This window comes from Hyla sarda, chromosome 4, assembly GCF_029499605.1.
Source record: "Hyla sarda isolate aHylSar1 chromosome 4, aHylSar1.hap1, whole genome shotgun sequence".
NCBI classification, from domain to species: domain Eukaryota; kingdom Metazoa; phylum Chordata; class Amphibia; order Anura; family Hylidae; genus Hyla; species Hyla sarda.
In genome coordinates this window covers 290,435,488-290,445,702 of record NC_079192.1, presented here as the reverse complement: position 1 = coordinate 290,445,702, position 10,215 = coordinate 290,435,488, and the positions used below count along the sequence as shown (strand labels likewise).

Genomic DNA, 10,215 nt, shown 5'->3' with positions numbered 1-10,215 from the left:
AGAGAGCTCAGATTAACAAGGAGGAGGAGCTTCTAGGAGTTGAACAAATAGGCACTTATAATCAAATATCAGAGATCAGCAAATTAAAGGAGCCCTATGAGGAACTGTGGACCACTGCCTTGCACTTCAGCACTTATTACGACAAATGGATGAATGGTCCACTGCTACAGGTCAATGCAGAAGAGGTGGAAGGGGAGGTGAGTAATAAGTCATTTGCTCTATCCAGTTACAGATATGGGAGTGGCAGCTTTGGTATCCACCATTATTGTCTTGCAGCACCAAAATAATGGATTACATTTTAATGATACATTTCAACTTATAATGCAGTTGAAAGGGGATCGTCCTGACATAGTCATCTTAAAGGGAGTTGCCCATTCTTGTGAAAAAGAATAATGTGCTGCTATAAAATCAATATAAATTTCAATTTCATTGGTCTAATATGACACAAATTACCCCGAGCTTGGCAATAGGATAGATGAGTCCTCCAGAACAGTAAATAAAAAAAATCAATAACTTCTTTCTGAAAAAACAAATGTTTGTCATCAGGTGCAGAATTTATGGAAGACTAGTTACAAGTTGACAAAAGCATTTTATCACCCGGACTTACACGGACCTCTTAAAGTCGCTACAACCATTAAGACCAAGCTTGAGAAGTTTAAGATCAACATGCCTCTTGTAACAGCTTTGTGTACACCTGGGATCAAGCCAAGACACTGGCATCTTATGAGTGCAAAGGTGATTGAACAATTTGTCAGCTTATAACTGTGACATATTTGTACCATGCTTTTTATTTCTGTTCTAAGCAGCCGAATATCACTTTGGCCATTGCATTCAATCCATTATCACCATGCTTTTGAAGTCAGCACCCTGATACTATAAATGTACTGTAAGGTATAATGCATCCACCATGTATTCTAGAATGTATCACTGCGTAGGGAAGGACTGCTGTAAATTCTGGTTTATTGCTCATTCTCCAGTAATGTGGCATAGGCTTACTGTAGTAAATTGAAATTAAGTGATCTTCTATGACTGCTGTTACATGGTATGGGCAATTCCACAGCCAGATTAGTCCTGATAATATTGCTCCTGCTACATAAATGTAAATCATTTCTAATTACCAGCGAAAACATTTATGGCAAAAAAACAGGCAGGTTCCCCTAATATGGAGCAATTAAATACTCAACTTCAATTTGTCAATTTTGTTCACACACATTACTCACACGTACATTCCTTCTTTGCTCCTCTGCCGATGTCTTACTGAAGAAAATAGGCTCTTTCTTTTATGAATATTACCAAAGATTCCAGCCCCCCCACCCCAAATTATAGACTTTTTGCATAAATGGGCCTAATTACCTGAATTCAATTTTGATTAGCAATGTTAATTGATGCAGCTGTGGATGCTATCTGTTTACCTAAATTACCATGTGCATACAGCAATATGTCTGAAAGTGAATCTGCGAAACTGAAAATACTAATTAGCCATGGCAGATTGTTATTCAAGTCCCATCTTTAGGCTTTTTAATGAAAGCTAAGATGTGTCAGGGTTTTCTGATATTCGGAAATAAATTTCTATATCACACATGACTTCGAAATTGAGTTCCGCTTAACAGATGGGCAGTTCAAATGGGGCCCTTCCAGCAGGGTATAGTGTCACATAAACACACACATCCGCATGCACACAGGCGCACACACATGCAGATAGTTTACACAGCTTATTCTATTGTAACATTGAATAACTTAACTGTAAGCCTAGTTAAAAACAAAAAAACAGCAGCACTGACCTATACCAATATACCAATAGTGTGCTACAGTGGTTGATAATTACACAAGATATAAGGCCCTTGTTATTAGATTGACCACAGTCTTAAACATAAAATGTGTCATAAGATGACTAACTATGTTCCCATTGGTCATTTTGATTTGTCATTCTATTAGGTTTGTGTTGTATTTTCAATTGTTGTGCTCTGTCTCTGGAGCAGAACAAAAAAAAATGGCACCAGCAAATTTGGTGCATGCCAGACCATAACAGCACCCAGTGGACTCTATTGACTTTAACAGAGCCTATTTCCGACATGGTTTCCAGCATGGTGTCTGACATTTTAGATGACAAATTTACTTATAATGTTAAGCTGTTTTGACCACAATTTTTTACTGAATCTGAGAAAAAAGGTGTCCAACAAAACCTCCAATGCAGGTGTTAACTAAGCATTACTGGCTCATCCATCTTATTCTTTGTATTATCATTTTATCACCTGTTATGTATGTGGCTGGCCCCAAACCAATAGTTTATGCTTTTATTTAAATGCTTTATTGAGAGATGTTTGGAGTATTTTGTATCAACCATTTGGGCGTTACAAGATGGAATCTGGTTGTCATGGACAACTATGACCCTTTCCCTCTGCATTAGTTTTCATGATTCTCCCACAATTTCTTTCTATTTTTTTTTATGAAACAGGGCCCTAAATCTTGGCTAGTGATCACCTTATCCAAAAATAACTCTGATATCTAAAAACATTCATAAGAACCACACTTACAAAGTGGATTGCCATAATATGCAATATGATTGGAGAACATCTTGCTTCCAAGAAGCTTAGTCACAAATAAGTCCTTCTATTCCGAAGGAATTTTCTGCACTTATTTGTATAATTATAAAAGAAAAATAGATAAATAAAATGCTATTCACTTGCCTTGTGATACTGGTAACCCTGTGAAAAAAACATATGTACTTGCCTTCTCTGTTTTTTTATTCTGTAAAGACCTCCTACAGAATAGGCAACATGTTGCAGAAAATATATTTTCCTACAGAACAAAGACTATACAGGGGAAATTTTTTCTGTGTTAAAAGTCACACATTTTGCACAATAAATGAAAAATCACAGATGTAGACAAGCTTGTGAGTGTGGTCACATCAGCCCTTGGCCATATACCAGTCCTGACCAGAACGTGCACCTCTTTGATAAATTTAAGTGAAGGACCCATGAGGTAGGCCCAAGCAAACCAGGTAAGAAGAACTTGATTTACATAGACAATGGTAAATTTTCCCCAAAGTCTATAATGATAAAGTGGATTCAGTTGTCTGACCACTGTGTTTGCTATTTTGCACTATTACTTACTGGTGGCACATTTTTGTTGTACCACTGTGAATAAAGATATGACGTTTCACAGCCATTTGTATAAATAAGTGTAAATATGAGATAGATAGATAGATTATAGACAGCATTGCAAAGTTAAGAATATTCCAGTTAAATGCACCAGTGTTACCTAAGTTTATATTGTCTAGAGATTGTCTTAAGATGCTTAAGTCAAACGATTGAGTGAGATTTTGTTCACACACAGCAGTTTTTCAGCGATTCTCAAAAAGCACTGCAAAAATGGCACAATTTTATTGTCCACAAATTGCATTAATATGCATAAATGCATGCCCAAAAAGGCAGCAATAACACAGTGGAACTGTTGTTGGTACCACAAATTTCCACTGAAGGGGTGCATGGTGAACAGTTGTTATCTCCAAGGCAGATGACCAACCATGTAATACATGGGCAGGCTTGGTTTACACTGGTTCCCTAGTCTACCTCAAAGGGGGGAGTCTTGTGCCGGAGATCCCTTTGTATAATTCTCATGTGCCCTAGTAGAAGAGATAGGACTTGTTCGCATGGTGGAAAAATTGTGGAGTGAACACCTGAAAAACACATGTGGACATTCTACAAATAGCATGTTTCACCAGCGCTAGGACCGCTCGGGAATGCACCATATGCATTGACTGCACCATATGCATTTCTGAGTCGATTCTGCCAAAAGAATGAACATGTTCATTCTTTCAGTCAAGAGCTGAATCAGAATTTTTGTGGTGGAAACATCTGCCTCAGAAATTCTGGTGTATTCACGGTGTAGCAGAATCCCATTGAAAACAATGGGACTTTCCAGCAACCAAATTGCAGCAGAGAAGAAATTTTTCCAGAGGATTCTGCTCGGAAATTTTGACATCTGAACATACCCATAGTGTGCCTTGGATTATGAAGAAAAGAAAATGTAGTACTTAGGTCTTTGTGGGTGAAGTTGTTACCAAGATAAGTGGGCTCAAGTATAAGGCTATGCTCACACCTTGGAATTTCTGTGCAGAATTCCGCATTGGAATTCTATACAGATATTCCACTGCAGTAGAGTCCCGTTGAATTCAATGGGATTCTGCTGCGCTGTGCACACATTGGAATTTCTGTGCCAGATATTTCTGGCATGAAAATTCCAAATTCCTTGTCCGCAGAATGAATGGACCTGTTCATCCTTTCTGCTAACTCCGCACGAAATGCATAGCCATCTATGAGACAGCGCATTCCTGTGCAGTCCTAGCGCCGGTATATCATGCCAGTGCCCGCAATCTCTGGAATGTCTGCACAGAGATTCTAGGTGCAGACATTCCAAAGTCTTAACATAGCCTAAAAGTTCAGAGACAAAGAAACTGAACCATTGTCCATGGCAGCGAATCAATGCCTATTTCCTAACACTATGCTATGGAGATAACAGCAAGTGTCAATAGATGACTTGTAGACACAACCTGCTAAGTGTGCATAATATTAAAGAGTCATCTTGTCATAATTTTTAACTAAATCCTCAAGCCTCCTCTTTGTTGCATGTGATAATCCAATTCCTGAGTGTGGGGCATAGTTCAAGTCTGTCTGCTTTGGTGCTTTAAAGGGGTACTCCGGTGGAAAATGTTTTAGTTTTAAATCAACTGATGCCAGAAACAGATTTGTAAATTAATTCTATTAAAAAATCTTAATCCTTCCAGTACTTATTAGCGGCTGTATACTACAGAGGAATATCTTTTCTTTTGGGATTTCTTTTCTGTCACGACCACAGTGCTCTCTGCTGACATCTCTGTCCATGTCAGGAACTGTCCAGAGCGGGAGAAAATCCCCATAGCAAACATATGCTGCTCTGGACAGTTCCTAAACTGGGCCGAGGTGTCAGCAGAGAGCACTATGGCCGTGGCAGAAAAGAAATCCCAATAGAAAATAATTTCCTCTGTAGTACACAGCCACTAATAAGTACTGGAAGGATTAAGAATTTTTAATAGAAGTAATTTACAAATCTGTTCAACTTTCTGGCACCAGTTGATTTAAAAAAAAAAAAAATGTTTTCCACCGGAGTACCCCTTAGAATACAAAGGACAAATCAGTAAATGTTATTTATTCTTCAGAATATTTTTTTTTTCGGCTGACATATCTAATTGTTAGTTCTACAAGTCTTCGGCTTGTAAAACAGGATAATTTATCTCAGACCTTAATATAAGATACATTTCAGTTCTTTTCAGATGACAGAATGCCTGAATTATTTATCAGCATTGCAACATCTACTACTGGCGATACATCATTGTTATAGAAACTTGGCCCCAAAGGAGAATTTTATATTAAAATCACCCCACCCCTTCCCATACAAAAAAAAAAAAAAAAAAGACTCCTCCTGCTGTTGTGAAATGATGTCCATCACAGATGAAAATGACATCATGAGAGGAGGCAGAAAATACCGAGCTATAAATCTGGCGAACTAACAGCGGCATGTCATCCTATTTTATCTTTCCGTAATTACTTTCTGCAGTTCATAAATGCTCCTACAACTCAAGTCTATGGGCCTATTTTTCAAAGCCTAGATTAACTAGTTCCATTTAAGTCGCGCTTGTTGCATCATTTCACATGTACGGCTGGAATGAATGCTCTTGAAACTTCTAGCAGTTCATTTCTTGAGGTTTATATCATTTTCAGTGTAATGTTGTTCTACTTACATGAGGCTTGCTAAATTGGATTGAAGGATTTATTCTCTCTATACAAGCAGAAAGTACATAATGATATGTCTGTGTACCTGAAGTTTTGCATATTCATACTTTCCTGTACTATATCGGGTTTAAGTGCCTTGATCTAAGTTCAGATACATTTAGAATTGTAGCACATTTTATATCACTAAAGCACTTGTGCTGAAATGTGTTACAGTAATACATTTATCTTCACCACATCTGACCTTTGTCTCTGCTGGCAGCTCCCCAAGAAGCTTGATTTCTTTTTTCTTTTCTTTGCCTTATCCCTTTTGAGTAACAGAACTTAAATGTAACAGTTTAAAATAAAAAAATATTTAAACAAAATACGTGTAAACTGTAGAATAAGAGTTGCTGTTTACCAAATATTTTCTTTGTGAGGCTCAGGTGTCAATCCTTAGGCTTCCCTATTGAATGCTACTGAGGTTTTGTGTTTGGGCGAGTTCACATGTGAGTATTTTCTGCTGCAGATCTGCTTCAGCAGATTTTGCTGCCTATTGAAGTCAATGGGCAGCAAAATCTGCAGCAGCAAATCTGTAGCAGATCTGCACAAAAAATATGCACGTGTGAACGTACCCTTAGGGTACGTTCAGAGGAGCGGATTTACAGCGCGTGTTTTGCGGCGGATCGCCGCTGAAGTACCTCCTATATGCTGCCTTTACATGTGCCTGCTCGGAGTGGCAATACACCGCTACGAGCAGACACACTACCATGTGTGAGTCGCCACCTGCATGCGCAGTATACACGCACATTGCTGCAGCTCTAGGCCTAGCTCATAGAGCAGAGGGAGCGGCCGCAATGTGTGTGAGTACACCACACATGCGCGGCGACTCGCACATCGCTTCAGTGTGTCTGCACGAAGTGGCATATTGCCGCTCTGAGCAGGCACTTGTAAGGCAGCATACAGAGGTCCTTCAGCGGTGGATCCGCAGCGTAAAATACGTTGTAAATCCGCTCGTCTGAGCGTACCCTTAATCTTACTTAAAGTGAACAGAGAACAATTCGGCTTGGTTGACAGGCTGAACAGCAGGCCATTGGTGTATTCATATCAATAACCCTTATTGGTTGGTACAATGTTATGAATGTTATAATTTTTTATTATTTCCCATGTCAGAAATGAGTAACCATGTTCTGGTGTTACTGTTCATGACTCTTTTCCCTTCAAAGTCATACATTTATTTGAAAAGTATTTGGACCTTATAATTTCGTATGATTTTAGTAAGCACATTGTCCTATTTTTCAAACTTAGCTATTAGTAAGAATTATTTTAAGAAAAAGTCTCTTTTCTCCACCCGCCACTGTGTGTGGGTTTTGCCATATGACATATACTAAGTGGTGTATTTTTATCCCTAGGTCGGATTTAACATCGCTCCACATGAAGGCACCACTCTTCTTGAAATACTGCAGCTTGGCCTTGAAAAATACCTTGACAATCTAAATCAGATCAGCTTGCAAGCAAGCAAAGAGTATGCCCTAGAGAAGGCCCTAAACAAAATGAAAGCAGATTGGGAAGACGTGTGCTTTGTCTTTTCGCCTTACAAGGATGGAGACAGTCATGTACTAGCAGCTGTGGATGAAATTCAGGTGAATACTTGATTTTATATTCATGGTTGAAATTGTGTGTCAATGTAAGCACTATGCATCCCACACAGTGCTTTTTGCTACATATTTTTTTATGATTCTAGTATATTTATTTTTCAACTACAACAGCCATATGACAAACAAAAAAGAAATGTAGAGGAAGGGTGGGAGGTAATGGAGGTAATGGTTTAAAAAAAAAAAAAAAGTAAAAAAGTTGAAGATGGTTTTTCTACCACTACTCAGAAGGCCCAGAGCTTCAGTTAATATAAAATTATAGCAATGGTTTGCGTTTGAGGCATACATGGGTATTAGTTATTAGGTGCCAGGCTACAATGTTCAGTATAAACAGGTAGCTAATTGTCCACTCTAAAGTGATCTTTTAAAGATAATGTGTTGCAAACGATTAGGGAAACCTTATACGATTGTAACAAATGGATTAATCAATTTGTCACAGTGCTTGAAGCACTCTCTAGAAGAGTGTGCCTATAGACTCTCTGAGGGAAATAGCTGCATAGTCATAACTCAAAATGTCATATTTATAGCTAGGAGAAAAGCTATTGAACAGTATCTGGCTTTAATATTTCTGCTAAGACTTTACTATTAAATTTATATTCCTCATACAGAAAAATATTGTGTTGAAGTGCTATTGACCATTGCACACAGTCCATAACAAAATATATGAGGTCTTTCAATAAGATAGATGTAGAAATGCAATATCTCACTTTGATTCATACAGAAATGCAATATCTCACTTTGATTTATACATTCGTGCTTTTTTTCCATCATACAAAGCAGTCACTTACAATAACATCTTAAGCAATGTTTGCTCAGAAATGTGAACATGCGCCATCTATTTGTTCTCAGCTCACTACATCCAATAAACAGAATGCAAACAGCAAATCTGATGAATGCACATTGGACTTCTCACAATAGATCACCTTTATGCTATACTTTCTTCTCAAGCTATAGTGTAACATCACAAATGAGATTATGTTGGCTTTTTATAATATATAAAGCGTTAATATTAAATGAAACATGGAAAGCCTTATTCCTCCACAAATACTTCCCTTTATCAATCTAACAAGACCCCCATAGCTGTACACATTCTTACCTTTTTCTACATATTTGAATTTCATCTTCTAGTTAAAGCATCATAATAACCCAACACCCCAACAGGCACCATCTTTGATATTTGCTTATAGGTAGAAACAATGATAGGACACCGGAATCCATAGTCACAGAGACAGAATTACTGACAAGTGATTGGCTGAGACAGACAGTATATTTACTACTCTCATGGGAGCTACTATATGTAACCATACAGGACTTAGTGTAAAGGAGATGGAGCCTCTCACACTCGCCATATTTACTTTCAGAGAATTGGTGTCAATTTTAGCTGTAAATTTCAGCGCTGTACTTGTAGCTGCTGAAGAGATAGCAGAGATATTAGGAGATATGTTCCTCTTAATAAATCTGATGGAAGCAGGATTTTACTTACCACCAGCATTTCATATTTCAGTTTTAGTAAATTCCCCCAGAGTAATTTTTCAGTTACAAATCATTTCCCTGTGAAAAATAATATTGATCTAATTTGAAGTCGGGCAGTTATTTTTCAGTCTGGTAGTTTAAGAAAAATGACATTAGACAGTGCACCATTAGTGGTTGTCTTGATTAAAATAGTTTATCAGACACCATTTCATTCAATAACAAAATAACAACTTTACCATCATTGTCTATAAACAATGGGGGAGATTTATCAAAACCTGTCCAGAGGAAACATTGCTGAGTTACCCATAGGATGTGTATGGTTTTACTCATATATGCATAATGACATCATAATTTATACTTTGTAGACAACTATTTATGTCTTATGTATGAATATTGTGCTACACCCCTGGGCAACACCCAAGGGTAAAAATTGCTAATCTATCTACCAAATGTTATTGTCTCGTATGTAATCAATCTGTGCTTCTGTATTGATACTTGATGATTTAAGGGGTTGTTACCTGCTGCAGCCAATTCTACCTGTATACCATATCTATTATTTGTATCCCCTACCCAGCATAGGGTCTACTAGGAGGTTCCGATGTAGGCCCAGGTCATTAGGACAGGGGACCTACTGTTTTGACAGGCGGGCATCTCAGATAGGAATAAGATTAGATGTCCCAATCTGATTCTTTCCTGGACTGAATATTGAGCTATCTTGTTTATGTGTTCATTATTTGTCTTGAACCATTTTTATTAGCATGTTGTGAATAAAAAAACATTTCACTAGAATATGTTCTTCTTTATATTTCTGACTAACATAACTTATTTCCTATATTACCTCAGACCAATAACGTCTATACAAGTTACGTCAATGTGCCCATAGCAACGAATCAGAAAATGAAAGAAGCATTCTGATTGGTTGCTATGGGCAACTCAGCAACTCTTGACATGTTTTGATAAATCTCCCCCAATGTGCTTTCACTTTCCTTGTTATCACTACAAAACATCCCAGGCAGCCCTCTCATCTGTAGGGTTAAAGTTGCATTATAATGTTCCTGAACTCCAATCCACCAAAACACCAGTTTGAGTTCACAATGCCACACTGGAAGACCTACATAGATAATTAAAGCTGTTCAAGCTTTAATCACAGAATAAATTGGAGTGCCAACTCTTCCTTTTTTAAATTGTACAAGTGGCTTGGAGGTAATAACCTGGGTCAGGCACCCAATAACGCAATTTCAAGTCTACAAACAAGGGTGCAGCCTGATCTTTGATTTGTATCAATTGCAGAACTTGCCCATACAACTCATCAAGGGGTTCATAACACACCACTACAAAAC

At 37.8% G+C, this 10,215-nt stretch overlaps 1 protein-coding gene across 1 annotated transcript in view; it reads left to right on the top strand.

Moving 5' to 3' along the window:
- LOC130369340 (dynein axonemal heavy chain 3-like) overlaps window positions 1-10,215 on the top strand; it is a 101,356-nt gene that overhangs the window by 81,314 nt on the left and 9,827 nt on the right. Inside the window, exons 15-17 of the mRNA XM_056574480.1 lie at window positions 3-197; window positions 547-735; window positions 7,160-7,390. Coding sequence (XP_056430455.1) covers window positions 3-197; window positions 547-735; window positions 7,160-7,390 — 615 coding nt within the window. The remainder of the gene's footprint in view (window positions 1-2; window positions 198-546; window positions 736-7,159; window positions 7,391-10,215) is intronic.